Genomic DNA, 21,652 nt, shown 5'->3' on the forward strand with positions numbered 1-21,652 from the left:
ACAAAAAGCACCAAAAGGCCAAACAATAACCGCAATTTTTGTCATGAAATACCTCGAAACAGCTTATCGATAAGGAAACTACTGCAAGAGGACGATTTTGTGATGGGAATAGTAGTACCGTTTGCATTTTGCTCGCCCTCGCCAAGCTTGCAATTGTCATCGTCTCGGTACGTTGAGTCACGGCTGGATGATAGCAGACTGGAACAAGATGATCGATTAAAAATGTTGTTTTCATTCAGCCTACATTGAAATTAGTTGTAGGCAATGATAAAATAATCACCGTACGTACCTTGTCCTCTTCGGAGGCGCCGGAGCCGTTTTGCCACGTTTGTTCGTTGTTCGTCGCATTTGCACACCAGCGGTAGATGGTTGCTTGTTCCCAAATGTGCTGAACTTCGAACCGGAACCGGAACCGGAATCTGTGAAAGCAACCATGTCGCAATTAGCGTTATGCATGTTTCCCATCCTTATTTAGGGAGCTTTTTCAGTGCAATACATACAATGCAGCAATACATCTTACGTAAAATAGGTAAAATATACAAAGCTTATAAAGGCTCTAGTGAGCGTATGAGTATTGCCAAAATTGTACATCACTAACAAACATATTCAAAAAAGAAACCTTCAAACTATACAAGAGTACGTACCAGAAATCGGTGTTATTGCAGGTTCGTGCTGCACCGGCTGCTGCTGCTGTTGTGTTTGTGACGGCGGAGGAGGTAGCAGTTGCTGTTGCTGTAGCTGTTGTTGCTGCTGTTGCTGCATACCCATATGTGGCTTCTTGCTCATCTGCGGCGTTAGCTGCATCGGCATCACACCCACTCCTTGGAGTTGCTTCTCTACCGCTTCAGTAATGGAGGATTCCTGTCAACAGAAAATCTATCCGAATAAGACCTATTAGCGCTAGAGAGACACCCTATCTCTAATTACCTGAAACATGTGCTCCAGATCGTGATGGATGCTTTTGAACGTTGGACGATCTTGAGCATTCCACTGCCAGCACTTCCGCATCAAATCGTACACCTCGGGTGGGCAGCCGGGCGGTCGTTCCATGCGATAGCCAGACTCGAGCTTGTGGAATACGTCCGTGAGGTCGATCCCAGGATACGGCGACATGCCATACGTTGCAATCTCCCACAGCAGCACGCCGAACGCCCACACGTCCGATTTGGTGCTGAACTTATTGTACGCCAAGCCCTCGGGCGCCGTCCACTTGATGGGAAATTTGGCACCGGCGTGCGCCGTGTACGTATCGTCGCGCATCAGTCGCGCCAGTCCGAAATCTGCCACCTTTACCAGATTGTTATCGCCGACGAGGCAGTTGCGTGCTGCCAAATCGCGATGGATAAAGTTTCGACTCTCGAGATAGCTCATGCCAGAAGCGATTTGGGTAGCCATGTACAAAAGCGCCACGGCATCTAGCGTTTCCCGGCCGGCGGTGCGCAAAAAATCGAGCAAATTTCCGTGGCTCATGAATTCGGTAATGATGTAAAACGGTGGCTCGCGCGTGCAGACGCCTAAAATGATAATGCAATAAATGTTCCGTTAAGCACATTATTCAAACAATCCAGCAACATTTATCGTCTCGAATTGTTGTCTAACAAAAATATTCAATGAACACATAAATTCACTGTATTACTATACATTACGTAGCTTGTTACACTTTGTTTCTGAAATAGCTGCTTAAAATCTGACTAAAACGTGTAAACAAAGCCTCGTGTGAACAAAATGATACCGATCGTCTTAAAAATAGACAAAAAGCAAATTAGCTTGTTCATTGCCTGTTAAGCGATTTCGTCACACTGTTTAGCAAACATATTTCTATGCAGTGACGTTGATAGTGTGGCTATACTGTTCTGCTGGTAAATGGCTATTTTATGTATTCTTGGACCTCGTCACACTCTCTATCTTGCTGGTAAGCCCTCTAAAATCACGTTTGTTCGATGTTTCCTACGCCTGTTCGGGTGTCACTTACCTATCAGTTGCACCAAATTCGGGTGTTTCATTTCCTTCATGATGGCGGCCTCTTCTAGGAAATCTTTTAAAGCCATCGTATCTTCTTTGAGCGTTTTAACGGCCACCGTGTTGCCGTAGCGCTTCCACACAGCCTCGTACACCTCGCCGTACTGCCCACCGCCCAGCTTGTGCTTCATGACGATGTCCGTCCGGCATATCTCCCACTCATCCGGCTCGGGGCTGAGCGGGAACACGGTCGGTTTGTTTTGCTTCGGGGCCGGGTACAGTAGGGGCGTAATCAAACCGTGGCCCTCGTGCAGCGCACTGTGATGGTGCACCAGTTCGGCCAGCGTGTTAAACTTGGCGTCGGCCGTGACGTACACCTTTCCGTCGGAGTCCTCCGATATTCTGTAGTGATAGACGCGCCCATCATACCGCAAGCTGATGCTGCGCTGGCCGGGCGAACTTTCGCTTTCACGCACCAGAAAGCTACCGTTGATGCCGGAGCTTAGCAAATATTCGGCCGCGTTGCGCGAAATCGGCCCATGATACCAGGAGTGTTTCTCCAGCGAGTTTAGCGGCGTCACGTAGTTCGACGGCACCCACCCAACATGGCCCGAGTCGGAGTGTGCCTCGCACCATTCGCCCGACTTGTTGTAGGACAGTATCCGCACCTGTTCGCCCTTTCGCAAGCTCAGTTGGTTTTCACCGCCGGCCTTGAAGTCGTACAGCGCGACAAACAACTGCGGATCGTCTTCCTCGGGTCCGGGTGCCAACAGGTTCTCCTTCGACGTCCATCGGTGAGCCGTTTCGAAGCTGGACTGTGCCGCGTTGGAGCTGCCCTGCGAGTGCATGGTGCCGGTATGGTTTTCCAACCCATCCTGATTCTGGCCCAGTAGATCCGTTGGTAACAAACTGCCAGGCGGTGGTATGTGAGGTAACGGGCGCGACTGAAGCAGTGCTTCTGTAACGATAAAGGAGATGGTAAAATACGTTAAAAAAATAAAAATCATCAATACCACAATTTACCTAATACCACAATACCTAATAGAAATTGCATAAACACTAAGTGCATCTGCTATGCAAGAAACGATAACTGATTGTGCCAACACCTTTCCACACGCCAACCAGCAAGAAGTTCATTGCTCTACTCTCCTCCTTTCATAAATCGAGCAATTTTTTCAATTTGTTGAAATTGACCGTCGGCATAAATTCCAAAACATCAAAACGAATGGATACATTTTCTGCACTTGCTTACAAAATCTACCACAGTTTGATGGAACACACCATGCAAATGCAAAATGCAAAACGATTTTTCGAGGGACCTTCAAATATTCAGCCCCCCTAAAACACAGGCCGAACTAGATTCACCGACACGATTCAAACATTGGACATGGTAGTGGCGTGTGAAATGAAAGTACAAAACCGCCGTTTGCCTGCCGAGACGGACAGTTCCGAACGAAAGCGTGAGTGCGATTGATATGTACTCGTTCCCCCAGCCGTACGACTTTCCCTCTTTATTTTGCGTGCGTACCACCGGGCCCCTGCCTACGACCGTTAAGACGTTATTAATGGTAACGATTATTATTCACCACAAATGCATCATTACAGAAGAATGTGCTTTTCCCATAACGAACGATCCCGAAGTTGCCCGGAGTTTGAGAATGAACTGTGCAGAAAATGGCTGCAATTTAAAAGGGGTAAGCAATTATTATGTAGCGTAGCTTACAATCATATTTGTTCACATTGTTATGGTGATTTTCTGGCACTTGTTTAGGAAAATTAGTAAAAAAAATTGTACAGCATTTTACAGATAGGGGTTCTACACAAACACAAAAGTTTCATTGTCGTTCTTTGGAGCTCTTTTTAAAATTATAAACATAGTTGTTTCAACATCTTATAATTGAACAAGACCTCAATCACAGAAAAGAAGAACAAATGATAATGTGTCATCAAAGTGTTTTGTCGTAACAATACCATTCGCCGTGATGATCGCTTTATTTTCCTGATAGTTATTTAATGAGTTAATATATGATTTCATCAGAACAAAAAAAAACACGCACCGGAAGGTCGCAATAAAAACAAAACTATTCTCTACGACATTGAAACACATTTACCACCAACACACGGCCCATTAATGAGACACACGGTCTTGGTCTGCCTCTGCGTCTAATACACTGAAACCTACTCAACCGCCGGCGACTCAACTGTGTATCACGTTCAAATCAACAAACATAGACACCAGTAGTTAGGGCGTGTGCTATAATAAGGTCGAGGGCAACATGTGCGGGATAGTGATCTTGTACCACACCACCACGAGAGAACCATTTAAGCGAAGGAGAAAATTTTCGCAACACATGTCCGGCTGGCGGTGAAAGTCGTTCGGTAGATGGATTATGGTAGGGCCTCTGTATAAACAAAGTACAGGTATTTAATTGGATGGATGTAAGTGTAGCCGTACCATCAGATGGGACACCTCCTTTAGCTTGAAGACAACGGTGTTACGGAGGAAAATTAGATTGCCGGGTTAACTGCTGCTTGCGTCAAAGGGGTGCCGTGTTTTATCCGCATCGTCGAAGGGGCCATATACGGTTTGCGAGAATCAATATTACTACCTCACCCAGCAGCCGTAATCGATATCATTCAATATTGCCAAACATCGATGTCGACCTTGACACGGTCTAACCTGTATGCTCTTTTCGGGCCTCGCCATCGTATCATTGTTGGATACTGGCCAACCTGCATTATGTCACAGGCCCGGAACAAACAGATGCAGATGCTTGTTCAAACGTGAAACATAAATTGGATTGGCAATTACTGCTCTGCTCGGAAACAACATGCAAAATGAGTGCTCGGCAGATGCCATGCTCATGCTCTAATAATTTTAAATCGTAAATCACAGTATGGAAAAAAATCCATTTCTACTACAAGACCATTTAATCGGGGTTAAGAAATGTTACGTGGACACACGGTGCGTTTGCTTTTTTGGAACTGACTAAGTGTATCTATTGGTGATGTGAAAAATGAAGTTTTCATTAAAATCGATTCCGGATAGTAGGTCCAGAATCAGTTCCCGAAATCGATTGCAGAATCAGCTCCGCAATCGAAATTGGCTCCGGAATCAGAATCGGTTTCGGAGTTGGAAATGGCTCCGAAATCTGAATCGGCATCGGCATCTCCATAAGAATAGGCGTTTGGGTCCAATGATACTATGTATTGATAGCAGGAAAGAATCTTAATTTACTTGTAAACGATCCATTTTCATGGAGATTCCCGGGCTGATTTCGCTTCTGAAACTTCTTATTTCAATTCAAGAACTGATTCTCATTCCGGAGTTGATTCCAATTCTGGACTCCGAAATCGGCTTCGGAGTCAATTTTGGAATCGGATCCGGAATCGGTTCTGGAATCGACTCCAGAACCGTCTTCGGAATAAGAATCGATCCAAAATTGATTATGAACACGGAATCGGAATCGGGTAGGTCCAATATCGAGCTCCCACCACTAATTTCTATCAGTTCAGACATGCACTTTTATTGGTGTTACTTATGATTAGATAATTAATCCCAAGTACATACAGTGGATGTGCCATAGAATTAAAAATAATCGAGGTTTTAAATGTGTTTGCGCCTCACAGGCTTTACTGCAACCAATAGCGCATTTTATTTTATTTAATTAGTTGACTACTGCATCAACAATTCAATTTTGGATCGAAATTGTACTACTGGGTAGTATATGTGCTTATAACTCAATGTTCAGCCTTAGAAAACATGTTTGTTCTCAATATAGAGTACTAAATTGTATTTGCAGACACACTCATTGGGTTTAAAAGCATTGTGAAAAACTAATTACTGCAACATAGCTCACCCATAGTTCATCTGTGGAAACCATTACACTTCAACCTCCATGGACACACATTGCGCATGCAATGGGCGAAATAGCTCCAACAACGATAGATGGCAAAGTCAAATAATGAAGCGTTACTCTTCGCCACTGTTTTACCGGCCTGCTTAGCCAAGCCAACACAACAAGCCGGCTACATTCTTCCTTTGGCTGATGTGTAAATATAAACATCAACAGAATCCCACCCCTCAAAAACGCTACTACTGTGGGGCGCGACGGCTACTATCGTTGCAACGTCACTAGGGCCAAAGTACACAAACAAATCGGTGGGAACCACTTTATAAACATTGAGTAGCCGGCTCTCACGTCATCTCACTGCACTGCTTTGGCTGGTGTATGGAGTATGTGCCATTACTACCCGGGGATGAAATAAGACACCACCATTACTCAATGAGACACACAACGTTTTACCCCGCAGCGTCTCCGCAGAGAAGATCCTTGGTTGTAGCTAATTCGTCATTCTCAAATGAGGTATCCAATATTGTTTTCTTTTCGAATATTGATCAAGAACTAGATGGTTCAACTTGGATAGCTCTACTTGAAGCTCATTGCCGGAAAACGGACACATGATGTAGTCTCACTTCCCGCACTTCAACGCCACAACGGAAACCAAACAACGCTCCCTTCTCCCTACTGCTGACAAGCAAGGTTGTGTAGCAATTTTGTTAGTTTCTTATGTTGTTTTTTTTACAAAAACCCAAAATAAACCCCCATGTCAGTACTACACACCTCCGGGTACGACGACGAAACGATGAAGTTTCAATAACAACAAATTCACATTCACATTGACCGCTGCTAAAAAAAGCGGCGGGCGGTTCAAACGGCGAACAACAGCCAACACAACAGAAAATCAGTTCTTCCCACCGGGGCAAAGGCATTTCAAATGGTAGTTAGCCTGTGTTATGATACAACAGGCGATAAAAAAGTACACGCACACACACACACGCACACAATCCACATGACGTAACCTTCACAAAATCAAATCGGTGCCCCGCGATAGTGGCTTCCTGTGCTTTGGGGGTTTTGAGCAATTGCCTCTGTTTGAAATTCTCACAAGCCTGCTGGGCCTGCTGCTCTCAACCAGCCCCGTCCGCCCCGTGTGCAATATTACCGACCCAAGGGATGACTGCGTTTGGACGCGAATGACACGCGATCCACGGTGCGAACGCCACCGCTGACGTTGTTATGACCGCAAAGAAACATACGCAACACGTTCCCACATCATCATCATGAGGCAGCGCAGCAGCAGCAGCAGCTGAGGAGAGATTGATGATTTTCGTTCCACAGGCTTCTCCCAATTGGCACATTTGCACATAATGTCACGAATTAGTACACACGCAAGATGAAAATGAAGAAGGCCAGAAATGATGGAACATTGCAGGCGAAAGAAGGCTAGTGTGATGGTGTTCTACAGGGTCGCAGCAACACAGCACAGTATCATTCGAGGAATTCATAGACTTGTCCGCTGTATTCAAGAATTTTGCTTTCCAGACTATTTGCAACACTACAGGCAGAAATTGTTGGTTAATTGTATTTAAAAGTACATTTAAATTGAACTTTTCGTTCATCATTGTCTTGTGCAATGGTATAAAATCGTAAATAATGTGAACATATTTTTTTCCATGATATCCTGGTACCATTGTTAGGTCTTCACAAACAAATAACAGGCGTTTGTCGATTAAAAAGTCAGCATAATAAAATTTGTTATACAAACATATATAAATAAATTTAAAAAATATAGCAAAATGTTAAGTTATTGCTTTATTCTAATCCTAATTCCCTAAAGAGTAATTATTGCTGTAAATTATATGCTGCGCTATTTAATATGATAACGATAGATGAACTAAAAAGTTAAAGCTAATAACGATAGAAACCATGATAAAGCTGACATGATCAAGCAGGTCGTTTCGTCAAGATAAAAAATCAAGAGATACAGAAGCTAAACCAATCATACCAGTGAGAACGATAACGGATGATGTAAGACGAGCAAGGAGCACAGCCGTAATGCATGACTCTAAAAGTATTACAAACGTACCTTATCCATTACAAACGTCATCTTTCGTCATCTCCTCAAAAGATTTAAGCGAGCATATTCGATTTAAATCAAGAAATGCCTTTGTTGTCATGGTATTGCTCTGTGCAACTGCATCTTTGATCGCACCACTTGCTCGATATTTATTTGAATGAAGCAAAAGAAAAAAAAAATAAACCAGTACATTTGACATCTTGCGACACTTTGTCCTTCTCAGACCTGTGTTGAGGTATGAGGTGGGACCTATCATCATCATCATATGCGTCAAAAAATTCTACAGAAGTACACAAACTAAAGACATTTGTATAATTCAACATACGTAGCTATAATAATTTTACTATAAAGGCTCTACTTTCTAAGATCGGATGATTGTTCCCATTGGGCGAGGAGATATGTTCGATAATAGGCACGTCTTTAAAAATAGACTGTCCTGGTTTTATAATGATACACAACAATTCATTGTTTGCCGGATTGTAGCTACCATAAAGTGAAATATAAATCACTATATATACAAAACTATTCAACTGCTCAAACTATCCCAAAATGTGTTTGCCTTTTTCTCCGTTCCCAGCAAGAGTTGTACCGTCCGGCTGATCTGATTTAAGCTGTACGTTCGTTAAAGACCTCCAACTTTATTGCAGGAACGAACCAAAGCGATGGAATTGTGATACGATTCGACCCTGTTGCTATGTATGTTCCGGTAGCACCCGCCCGGTATGTGGCTGCAGCAGCTTAAGCGTGATTTCCGTTAGCATATTTTACACTGTTTATTTGAATTTCCTCCTCGGAACACACCCATTACCGTTTGTTCAACTGATCTTCGACAACAGCAAGCGCGTGTCCAGGAGGGCGGGAAAGAGAACGCTGGAGAAGATTTTCCCACTAACGGTTCTTCCCTTGGCCGGGTCGCGCCTTCTCCCCGGTACCACCACCATTTCTCGTCAATTATAACACTTACTTCCACACCCGGAGACCCCCACCCTCATCGGATACCATCCTAACAACAGTGCGCACATACCCACCAACCGTGCTGCCGGCTGGACATGAAACATACCCAATTCAATCCGTAAGAACCGGCGGAAGGTATGTGTAACCGAAATGTGGCTAGCGGTTCGTTCCTCCATCATCCTGCCGGCGGAAAGGAAATTGAACTCACACACACATACAGAATGTAGTGAACGAGAACGAGAAAAGGCCGTAACGAGAGTGGCCACCGAAAACGAAATATTATCCCTCGCACCCTCTCTGCTCCCCTTTCTTAACGAAAGTGCCGCCTGCATGTGTGTGCTATAACATTTGTGTGGCGCAAGCAACTCTGGCGTATGTATGTGCATGCGCTCACGATAATGCATTCGGAGCATTCCGTGAGGAAACCATCAATCTTGATTCTACGCCCGTCCGCTAGACTCCGGGTGGAAGATGGAGCAAGCGTTTGCCGGCCGGCTCCGTTCATTCTTGAGTGGAGGAGTGCTACTGCCCATATGAGAGGGGGTAGGGAAGGCAAAAGTAACGGATTGGAACGAAACTGTAGCCCAACCACATTGATGTTGCTGTAGCCATTGCCAAGAGCAAACCTCATTGCCGGTCGTGTAGCTAGCCTCTTGTCACCAATCAAAACAGATTAATATTTCAAGGAACGAGGGTGGCGAAATACGGAAGGGCCATTCGGAAACGCCAAACAGAAGCATAGAAAGTTGTTACATCACACTTGAGCTTTGGGTCATAAAACGAGAGGAGATGTCTTTCGGCAAACAGTTGTGGGCGAGAATTTTTCCGCCCCCTCGAAGCTGTCATACGGCTAATGATCAAAACGTACAATTCTTATGCCATCTTGCCTAACATGGGTTCGAGTTAAACCATTTTAACAGTTGCCCTCTGTAGAATTTGCAAAAAAAAAAACAAATAGCACCAAAACAACGCCAGCAAACAACACGCTGAAAATCATTACAATTTCAAACCAGCAGCCAGCCATCGGAGCAGATAAAAATAATTGATGCACTATTACGCATTCCTGCATTGCCCCGCGGGGAGTGTAAATTATTTCAACAAACATAAAGTCATCGCACGCACAAGTGGTAATGCCAAGCCGCAAGAAGTACAGCGATTGTGCAGCGTAAATTGCGCATGTAATTCGTCTACGGGTTGGTTTTTGCTGTTTTGCTTCGGTATGTAAACCTACTCCTCCTCTCTGGCGCAATTCTTTTCCCGATCGGATCAAGATTACAACCGAACGATTCCATTGCGTTGGCTAATTGACTGGTGGTATTTTATATTGGCTCACCAAAGCATACACGACGCGACACCAGAAGGAAACAACCGTTTCTGTTCCCGCAAACACATCTGCAGACACGGATTGAGAGCTTCTCTTCACGGTTCGTAGCGTGCCGCGACTAGGGAGGATTTTTTGTTTGTGTAATTAAACATGCTGGGACATATTTCTTGGGCCTGACAGAAAATTTTGGCATAAGAAGAAGAAAAAAACACACTATTGCAATACGAGGCACGGTGAAAGTGACCAAAGCAGTAACACACTTTGCATGGGGTAGCACACTCACTCGCAGCAGAATTCAAGCAAAGGTTGGCGCTAATAATATTTAAAAATAGGTGCCAACATTTTTACCACCACTTGGGGCCACATCGGCATATGGTGCAATTGGACAGAGAGAAATTACAATATCGTTGAGAAGTTTAGGTAAAAGCAGGGACTGTTTAATGCTAAGGTTAGGTAAGCCAGTGCATTATCACGTTCAATGCAATATTTGGATTACGCAAAATGAAGAAGCCACTGTGAACTTGAATCAACGAAAATAGAAAAGGCGTGTCCGATTGTGCAGAGCAGCGTGCATTAAATTCTCATTAGATTAGCTTTCCCTTTGCAAGGATATCTTCACACAACCATCTTTCATAAAAATGCATTTTGACAACGTTTCAATGCAGCCAGTCCCGAATCCGGCCCTTTCTCTTTAGCGAAGATTTTTGCATGAACATTGCCGGCTGTCCTTGAATGTGGATGATGATGGGCTCTTCCCCCCTGAGCACCGATGCTTGGTCCCGTTGTGCCTTGGTCTTTTTAGCATTCCTGCCTTGGCCGATCCTGCTCGCCTATCGGTCTAGCTGTCTCCGTCGTTCGCAACCTACGCGCGCGTTCACTCCCACTTTTGCGGATTCATTACGTACAACACCACCAGGACGCCTGGAATACCATATAAGGATAAACTCTAGGCATGAACCGACTCTCTTTCTCTCTTTCCCTTATGCTGCGAGATATGCAAGTGCTGCTGATGTTGTTGTTGCTGCCTGTGAAGCTTTCCTATCACATTGGACAGCTGTTGTCTTCTGCCACTGAAGCCGCTAGCGGATAAAACAGCGGCAAGCGCTGCGTTGGACAGTTCGTTCCGTCTGCTTTCGCAATAGGGGACCCAAGAATCAATATTTAATCAACGCAGGACATTTTATTTGTTGGTGGTTCAATTTATTATACTCACACAAAAAAAACACGAGAGCTTTGCGAGAAAAGTCGATCACATTTTGCAGTGCAAACATTTGGAATTTAAAGGTAAGGCCAATAATGTCATTCTGCCATCGTATCGGGTGTATCGTAAGTTAGATACGGGAGCATATTTAAGGCTTCACAGGAAGTAAGCAATATTATGCAAGTAAGTGTGCGGTATGGATTGTTTATACAACCCGCTTTATTTCCCATGTAACTAATCCTAGCCACAGGGCCACTGCTTCCAGAAACATGTGACAACAGCTTGTGAAATGCACACAAACCGCAAAACGCACTTCATGTAACAGAAAACGTGTTATATCGAGAATATACAGAAACCTGCATCAGAATGGAAAGGTTGTATAGTTGATCAAATATTGTTGACACAATCAATTAAGCGCAAAAAAGATAATCTGTTTGATGTAAATAACAAAGGTATTTTTTCTTTATGCTTGCTTGATAAATGCTTGCAAAAAATGTCTACGAAAGTAGAATGTACTCTATGTACGATGATATAAATTTAAGATTGTTAAAAGCGAGGAATGAAGTCATTTGGCCCAATGTCTATAAAAATAGACAAACAAACAACGACAGCTAGAACAGATGCAGTCGTTGCTTAATGCAAATTGATGACATCCTAAAATAATATTTACTGTATTCTCAATTACTTCGAATTTTGAGTGATCCAATCGGAATTGATGAAATGAGTTAAAATGTTTGATTAAATCTTCAACTCACGCTCTAAGAGTCATCAAAAAGTGCTGTGTGCCGATAGTAGTTGCGGAAAGACACATTACTAACCGAAATTTAACTCCAGATAGTGTTTTGCTCGTGAATAACCAAATTTACAGTATATGACAACTTTAAGTGACCTTTTTTAAAGATTTAATTTAACTCATTCATTGCAAATATTCGATTTACTCACTCGCAAAGTTCACATCTTCTGTTATAATTTCGGATTATTTCTGATATCTTCAGTTAAACTCTGATTATTTCTCCGTATAACGGTAGACATAGAAGAATATATCGCATCAATCCTATTAAGAAGAAGAAGAATTGTTGTATTTCCCGAGATTCGGTAACCGATCTTTCATCCGTCATGTTATTTACATCTTACAAGTCAGTTTGGTCATATTATTATTTAAATTAGCATAAATGCAGCCACTATTTTACGTTCGGGAGCAAGGTAATGTAAGATAATATAGAGTTTTAAGAAAAAAATACAAAATTGTTCATAGTTTTCCATTACTGTGATGAATTTGTGATGTGTGCGAAAACAACTTGAGCCAAGTGCTGCAGCGGTGGAAGCGTCTTATGTGCTTTAGGTACAAATAAAGGTTTATATCCAGAAACCTATAACCCAGAAATAATTCTTCTTATTCTTCTTATTCATCTTCTTCTAGAAGTAAAGAAGTCTTTGATTATTGCCTAACCCACAGTAATAGCATATTATTATTAGGATTACCTTAGGATTTGGCATGGAAGGACAGCCAATGCAAATGTATTAGCCTTTTCCATTAAAACACACTATATTTCCTAATGTTTATTGTCATTTTAAGTTAATCTAGCCTATGGTAATGATTATTACTCAAGCTGTAAACACAAAACATATTGCGTCTCTGAGAACTAGTTACAGCAACAAATCCACACATCCCGAAGAGAATATTGTTCTATTGAACATGCGTGTGAAAGATAGATACATTCTTTTCGGTAGGTTATATCAGAATTAAAGAATGACGTTTCCAACTCGAATCATTGGTTTATTTTTATAAGATGGTGGTTGTTACTATTACCTCACACTTACTTCAATCTCTAATGCATAGCGACCTGAAAATACGTATTGAGGCATACATCGATGAATCAGCCATGTAGAACTAAAGGTAATTTAATTATCCAAGCTGTCCCAAGCGTCTATTATTGCAATCGAGTCATCTCGACGTAGAGGTGACGAGTTTTTTTGCGTTGGTATAAGGGGTTTCCTTTGTAAGCTTATTTTTCCGACTCGAAGCGTGTCAAAATCAGAATAGAGCGGGTAATATCCCAATAAAATTGTCCAGTGAGCTTTAGTTAGTTTCTGAAATATGATATGGCTTATAGAATTTTGTAGTAAAACTTAGCAACAATCATATTTGTCGCGCAGTTCCTTTTTTCTCGCTCCCTCGCCGAAAGAGTTATTCCAAAAACGCATTTATTCACCGGAAACAACGAAGTACCGGCTGAACGGCACGGCACACCAACACAAGCGTGCAGAAACTCAGTAAGGACCTCTTTCTTGTACAAGTGGCTGCTGCTACAATTTTCCCAAAAATGCTGCTTCTGCGCACATTTGCTCCCGGTAGTGTTGACGACGACTACGACGGCAACGAGTTGTAACCGCATACGCACGCACACCGTTTCGTATCACACGCACACATCTTCTTTTTCTCCGGTGCAAGTTTACATCCATCCTGGCGTACTAGACGCTGAATTAGGGTGGCTTCAACCCCCGCAAGGCAACAACACGTCCACCACCACCAACACGTCCACGGTGCAACGAGGACGACAACAACAAGAAGTAGAAGGCACACAACCACGGCTACATGACGCGCATGTACACGCGCGGCGTACCAACTTCCCTTGTGAGATGCTTTGTTTCGCCTTTGTCTGAAAAGGTAGCCGGCATTTGGACAACGCACGAAACTGTGGCGTGCTTCAACTGGTGAATCGCTAGCAAATGAAAGAAAATTGGCCGGAAAATTATGCCTGCTAAAAAGTCTCGCGTTGACGACAAATGGGGAGATTTTTAAGCGAGTCATGAGTGCACGGAAGGTTCATAATTTGTGCATTATTTTGCGATTCTAATGGCCATCTGACTAACGCAAAAATCCATTTCAAAGGTAACTTCAGTTTATAAATAAAATCCCGATTTCTGCCCAGCGGAAATGTCACAAAAAGCCCATCTCTTCCAAAGCCATTAACAATATATCTCATTTTTGTGTTAGACCCAACTGCCCTCGAAACAGTATTTTTAAATCACCTAAACCTTATTTTAAACATTCGAAAGGTTAACGTCGTAGGGCAGGGCAAATCAATCGACATTTCTCCCAGAGCAAACGGTAGAAATAGGATTGAGACGAACAGTCCACCATTGCATATCCACATATTTGGAAACGTTTCAAAAATACGATCGAACGACATCAATATGCCGACAGCATGGTCTTGGATCGTCTGGCAGCGGTTGTAGACGCTTCCGCGGCTGTATTACGATACTTTTTATTCCGAAACGCCGATGCCGAATGTTTAATTGGATTCTCGATCCCATTTAACCACGCTCAATTAGGGCGGACAGCGTTACTCAACCATCCCAGGAGCGATAGACCACGACGAATGACCGTCGGGTCCAGAGACGGTTTGAAGATGGTTTGGAGCGATGAATGTACGAGACGAAGGCAAAAAATGAAGCATAACAAATGGCAAATATTGAGACAATTGCTGTGAATTCTTCTCACTCTGAGGTCTATGGATGGTAGCAGGTGGAACGTACAATGCTTTTTCATACCACTCGCTCTTGAGATACATGAATCTCCTCCTTGTAATGATATAAAAAAGTCTCGCATGCATTCAAATATCGTTTCCGAAAGCATTGATGACGCGGGCATAGGGCGAGAGAGAGCGAGAGAGAGAGATGCAATTGGCATGGAGGAGGTTGGCACCTTCAAGGGTACATTGGAGCAGCAGAACTCTTTGCCGTCGTCGACTTTGGTTTGCGTGGCCAGTGGAGCAGGCAAAACAAAAACGGTCTTGAATGTGACTGTCAGTGGCCCACCTTAGTAAGTCCTCCCTCTCTCTCTTAAACCTGCCGAAGTTGCCCCCGCCAAACAGCCACACCAACACCGAGCGCAGTTCCCTGTTGTGGCCCAGCGGCAAGACATTCAAGCGTGTGATAGTAATTACCGCTGCAGCCAATTGGTACTTGTGTGTGAACCGTTGCTTGCTGCATTCGTGTAGTGGTGTGTCCATGGAACGCGCTGCTGCTGCTATTCACCACCGTTCGGCGTTCTGAGTGCACTTTCATGCATTTGCGCGACGCAGGCAACGAGCCTCAATTCATGCGTAAACAAATCTACAACAAAGATTGAGCACAAAAATGCATCAAACGGCAGGGGTGTAATATCAATTAGACCCTTCCCCATGCGACAGCTAAACAAAAGTGCCTTCAACCCGTCTTTTGCAAATACGCAGAGAGGACGTTTTGTTTGTGATGGAAAAATGTTCTTCCGACGGACAGATGTTGGTACAATATTAAAAAGACTTTTTCACCATCTGTGTAGGCGATAAAACCATAGAAGCGGGACGAATGAGATTCGCCAGAATTTCATACCTTTTATATCCGAATACAGCAGTGATTCATTCTTATGACAATATTAACCAAGCTTTTGGGCCAAGGTTGCTGCTACGTTATGTTAGTTTAGCGATCGAAAATGATAAACGTTAGGTAAATCATAATAAATTAGGTTTGTATGTTTACCGTCCATGTTTTTTTTTTATTAATACATTCGCCCTTTAGGGAATTACTGTTAAAAAATGATCTGTGCCTAAATAATCCCTGACAGCATGTGGAAATACTTTTTTTCTGGATACAGATTGCGAGTTTTAATGGAGAGTACTTTCATCTTCTTTAGCAAGATGTTTAGAAGAACCGTTTAGTTTCAGTGAAGTTTTACCTACATATGAATTAGGGCCCAGAGCGATAATGATACAGGGATTTTCGAGTCACTATCAAATCTGCACAGCATTACAGTGTTTTCCAAGTCACTTTCGAATATATATGTTAATATGTGCAATATGTTAATCCACATCAATCATTTATGGATATTTCATTTCCATCAAAATAATTTTTAATTTCTTCATTTAATGTCAAACTCAATCCAGCTTGAGTCGTGTTGAAAATCATGTGGAAGAACTGAAACATCGTTGTGGTACAAATACAATTTTTAATAGCTGTTGAAAAACATCTCGCAATCAATGAACAATGTTGTACACATTGGAAAATAAATCTGAAACCCCAATTAACGATATAACACTGAACATTTTTTAAAGTTTCCTATTTAATATCCGCAATCATTTTCATCTCCATGTATAATGACAATTCATGTATTCATTCCATGACAAAATTAAATTAAAAATGGCAAAAACACTGTACACCGTCACCATTGGCAAAAGCACCATTGCTTTAAATTACACAAATGGGTCGGGAGGTCTGATTTTTCAATACGGCCACCAGGGGTGTGAGGACGCGTTCAGCTTACTCATAACAAAACGATTATTTTGTTTTACTATTATACATCCTAGATAAATTCCAAAATTAAAAAAATATCAATCCGATGATCGCAACGATAACGAGAAAAGAAAAAATGGCTATCAGGAGAAAATTACCACTATCTTTTCGAATACATCCAATTAACAGTGCGTGGTGCGAGCAAATACTAACCAAAATGAATTATCCCTCACAGCAGGGTAAATTATGATTTCCTCAAATACTAGGAATTGCTTAGTCCTGCCATAACATGTCATGCGCTCCAAACATATGCTTTTTCCCTACGATCATGGACATCCTCATATAAACCTACCCATCGATAAACAAAACCGATCCGACATTGGGCAAAGCTGAATAGCTGACGAGAGAGAAAAAAAGGCACAACTGCTTCAAAAATCTATCTAATTTTAAATCCTCCCGAGAAGTGCACAGGGCGCAAACAGGCCCAGCTTCCCGTTGTAATGTGTTGAAATTATTGTAAAGTAGGAGAAAAAAATAACAGGGGGAAGCAGCATTATTTCGCCCTTTGCGTGTGCTCGCCCGCAACCCCTAACCCTACTGCCGTGCCTTGGGCGATGGTGCGCCGCTACCCAAAAGCATCTATACACACCAACTGAAGGCACATGTACGGCAGCCTCCTACACGTACACACACACAAACACCCGTAGTCCGCGCCCCCGTCCCGATGAAGCACCGCTCGAGGCGCGGGGTGGAAAACGGTCAATCGATAAGCGTGTATTTCGTTTTATTCCTGCATCTTGGCTTCCACTCTGTTGTCGGGTTTCGATTTTTATTCCCCTGGTGCACTGTCCGACCCAACCATGATGATAGCGACAAGAGCCAGTACCCGCCCTGCACTGCCAAAGATGCTGGCGGCTGGGTCCGTGTGTGCGAGCATTGTGATGCTGCTTTATTGCATGATCGTGTGCATCTTTCGCGCACACATACACCCACGTGTAATGTTGTAGGTGTGTTTCCTTCCCCAGGGAACAACACAGCCGTGCCGTTGTTGTTTTCCGGTTTCCCTTCCCTTTGTGCGGTCCAAGGACAAGGACGGCGCGTCGGCCGAGGAGATGCGCACACGGGAACAATCATTCGTTTCGGGAGCGCAGCAGCGCAGTACAAGCAGGCACACACATGTAGCGCTGATGCTGTTCCCCTCGCTGCCGTATCGCGTTTGCTGGTGTGCGTGCGTGCGTGCGTGTATTTACTGTAGGATGAATGAAAGGCGCAGAGAAAATACACAATTCCAAATCTGAACAGCGTACGGGGCGCTGTCAATGCCTGCTGCTATGCTTCATTCACACTGTTGCTGTTACTGTTGCCGCTGCTGTGTCGACATGCTTTGTGACAGCATGAGCATTTTTGTCTTCTTCTTCTTCTTCTTTTTCCTTTCCACTATCTGCGATCCTCATTTTCGACATGATCCATTTTTTGTAAAACTTAAAACCGGGCAGTTCGACGACGCCGTGACTCATGCTTTCTTTCACGCTACTCGGTACTCTGAGTCGCTCGTTTACCATATCGGTATCGGTAAAATCATGTTCAAACAGGTCGCAGTAGACGCAAAAATTGCACAAAGGAAATAAGCTGCCACCACCAGGCACACTTACCACTGTGTTCGGTGAAGATGTTTGAGCCGAGCGTTCGCGCATCCTTCGACGAGCGGGGTTTGCTGCGGCTGGACCGGATCGAGCTGCCGGCACCGAGGGTAGAGATAGTTCCGGTCGGACGTTCCTTCACCTGCTGGGCACCCATTGCCCCGGAACACTAGCAGCCTGCGTATGGCGACGGGCGGTAGTCGGATGCTGCTTTTCGGCGTGGCCCTCTAACAACCGACCACCAACGAGCTGCAGAAGAGGAAGAAGCCGGCGCTTATCTCGGGGCGTTCGGGTACGGCTTGTGTGCGATTACGCGTAATGCCGGCGGACTGATTGTAAGGGCGCACGTATCTCGCTCTCTCTCTCACTCTTTCTCCTTTTCTCTGCCTGTATCTTTGTGTGTTTTGTATACGGCGTCAAGCATACACACACACACATACACACTTTCACACACACACACTTCACATGTGTCGCACTAATGATTCTATCAGACGCAGACCCCACATACAGTGATAGACACAGAGTATGAGAAAAACAACACCACCATACCCCACCGTACCCACACACACACGCGCGTAAAACCGACGGGAAGGAGCTCTAATACACTTTTCTTCCTCCTCACACACCCTTTACTCTTCTATCTCCCCCTATGGATTTCTTCCCTTTTTTCCTATTCTCACCGTTTTCCACCTTAGCCCCCAACCGAGCGGCTGAGCGTAATTGTGTACGCGGCGCACACTTCCACACACACACATACACACACACTCTATTTTGCTCCACTTGCTTTCTGCTCACTTTCGGCAGAGAGATATCGAAAAATCACTCCACACAGTGATGCTGTTGCTGCTGTGGGGCTTTCTGGGACCGCCTCACATTCTTCACCGCAGCGGGCACAAAAGAGGAACAGGAACAACAACAACAACAAAATAATACAGGCCCGTTGATGGCCGCTGCTGCTGCTGCTGCTGCTGACTGCTACGACGCTTGCTGAGATGAACCGTGTGCCGCACACAACACCACCATCAACCACTACACTCTTGCGCACATACACTCTCTTCGGCGTTTGTGTGCGCACACACCAACACACTAACTTCGCACACACACGCAAGCGGGCACGAGCGTAAACACTTCCGGTGGTAGGGGGGGGCAGAAAGAAAAGTGTTCATCCACACTTTTAATCTTCGGTGCGCTGCGCCTTCACATTACGGTGAAAATTCGGCCTGCGTCTAGGCGCTGTAGGGTTGAATAGTATGCCGCCGCGGGAGAGATGCTGATCCTGCTGGAAGAAGGACGCGACACATTTAGCAATTCTACGCCGACAGATGGTTCGCAACCATAGCGAGAGGTGGTGCGGGAGAGTTTGCGAATCTCGTGCAATGAAAAGAGGGAAAACAAAAGGGGAAAGAGCAACGACGTCTAACTCCTCGCACCCATCGCCTACTGCGCGACGCACGCTCGCTGCAACTTTGCCAAATTCTGTTTGCCTCGTGTGGGGTGGGAGGTGGAGGAAGCAAAGAAAATCACTTCCTGTCTGCTACTATTTTTCCACCTATCCATACGCTTTTCTCTCTTTCGCTATCTCAACCTACAGCTACACTGGAGAGATTGTGTGTCTCCAAACCATTTCCGAAGCTGATGCAAGTAGCGGTGGTGGTGTGGTGTGTTCCCTGGCTCTGCCAAGTGCATCAATTCCAGTAGCCCTGTATGGATGGAGTGTGGCGATGAGGAGGTGGTTTGCCCTAAGGCAGAAAAGATGAAAATACATACACAGACGCACACACACAACTTCATCTGGAGCAAATGAAAACCCACAAGCGAAAGACTGTAAGTCCGTTACTCGTGACAAATTGACACAAAAAAGACTACTTCATACGTTTTCTAGCATTTCTTTGCATACACAACTTCATCTTTTGTTTCTATCCCTCTAGGGATGGTTGCTTTGATGAAGCCGCTTCAATGAATGCCACTGAAACTGGAAATGGAACTGGATGTTTGCCTCACATTTAACTTCTATTCAAACATTTTCTTAACAAAAAAAAAAACAGCTAAAATTCCTCTGCCGACTTGTCGTCCGTGAAGGTAACTTTACATACACACGCACACACACTGCATTTCCTCCTCACTTGCATTTTTGATCGGAATTTATTTCCCGATTATTGGTGAAAAAAGCATCCGCACGATAAATATTAGGAAGAAGACAACCGTTTTCACACGCCAGCGCCACCGCTTGCTACGTTTTTCATCGCACTTCTTGGCCGCGCGCACCCGGAAGGGGTGAAAAACCTGCATACTTCCTCGTCTCTTCACTATCCCGGTTCCAGGTACACCGCCGTACCCCCCTTTCATCCTCCACGTCTAGTAATAAAAACTCTCCGGCAGAATCTTTCACTTCTCGCGAAAAGATGCTTTTTTTTGTTTTCCAGCAAAATGTAACCGGGCTAGGAAAGGTTTGCTTTCCCGTGCTCTTCTTGTTCTTTTAATGATGCCGATGATTTCGTTTCGTAGCTTTACTTTTCATCTTCCTTTCCTGCCACGCTCCCACCTCACGGTCCCCACCACCACCACCAGCTTCCATGATTCTTCTTTCACAAACCACTACCAACACTTACGCTGCACACACTCTGGTACCGTTTTACAGTGGGAAAAAAGCGAATCTCCCTTTCCACTGCCGCACAACCTTGGCAACCAACCGCCACCACCCACCGCTTCTTCTTCGCGCTCTCCTCACTTCACACAGCAGCCGAGTACGACTGTGTGTGACCGGAACGGCCCAAGCGCACGGAGGCGAGGAAACTTCTTGTCTGTCCGTGAGCAACCGTTGCGTTTAAGCCATTCTGAAGGGGCACGCCGTTTAGTTTATGCATTGACCAGATGTGTCACGCAAAAAATAACACGGAATTCCTCTAACCGAACGCGTAGCACGCACTGCGTTCACTTGCTTCTTTTCTTCTTCAGTGTATCGGTGGCCTCTGTGGGCTTGATGTTGAAGCTAGCTGAATAGAAAATTAATTGATCGCTACACAACCGGCAGGTTCGTTCGCCACTTTCTGCTTTGACATTTGAATGCAAACGATATGACAGAAGGGATTAAACCAAGGACTGTGATGGAACGAGGTCAAATATTAGCCAACATCGATTTTGCCTTTCTGGATTTCATTTGACAAAAGAAAGTCATTGAAAATTCTTCAACCCCTCAAATATATATACTTACTAGAGGCATACATTACTTTCCTGTCAAATTTATGAACTAATTAACCATTTTCTTGCGATAACCAGCCCGATTCATTATTAAATACATTAAAATCATTATTAATCTAAAGGGGCTTTCAAACTGATGTAGAGAACTTTAGGGTACTTGTCAAATCGTACTACATTACT

The 21,652-nt window shown here is 44.1% G+C and overlaps 1 protein-coding gene across 5 annotated transcripts in view; it reads right to left on the reverse strand.

The window, feature by feature from the left end:
* Window positions 1-21,263, reverse strand: part of LOC120908387 (tyrosine-protein kinase Abl) — a 28,181-nt gene extending 6,918 nt beyond the window's left edge. The window contains exons 1-7 of one of the 5 annotated variants that reach the window (XM_040319326.1): window positions 20,884-21,263; window positions 18,287-19,550; window positions 1,973-2,917; window positions 928-1,514; window positions 645-861; window positions 290-419; window positions 53-198 (exon numbers count right to left, since the gene is read on the reverse strand). In XM_040319326.1, the coding sequence (XP_040175260.1) occupies window positions 53-198; window positions 290-419; window positions 645-861; window positions 928-1,514; window positions 1,973-2,917; window positions 18,287-18,431 (2,170 nt within the window). In that variant the 5' untranslated portion in view covers window positions 18,432-19,550; window positions 20,884-21,263. Of the gene's footprint in view, window positions 1-52; window positions 199-289; window positions 420-644; window positions 862-927; window positions 1,515-1,972; window positions 2,918-18,286; window positions 19,554-20,883 lie in introns of all 5 variants that reach the window. The other 4 variants (XM_040319327.1, XM_040319331.1, XM_040319328.1 and 1 more) reach the window with 4 other exon arrangements.
* Window positions 21,264-21,652: the final 389 nt, after the last annotated feature.

This window comes from Anopheles arabiensis, chromosome 2, assembly GCF_016920715.1.
Source record: "Anopheles arabiensis isolate DONGOLA chromosome 2, AaraD3, whole genome shotgun sequence".
NCBI classification, from domain to species: Eukaryota; Metazoa; Arthropoda; class Insecta; order Diptera; family Culicidae; genus Anopheles; species Anopheles arabiensis.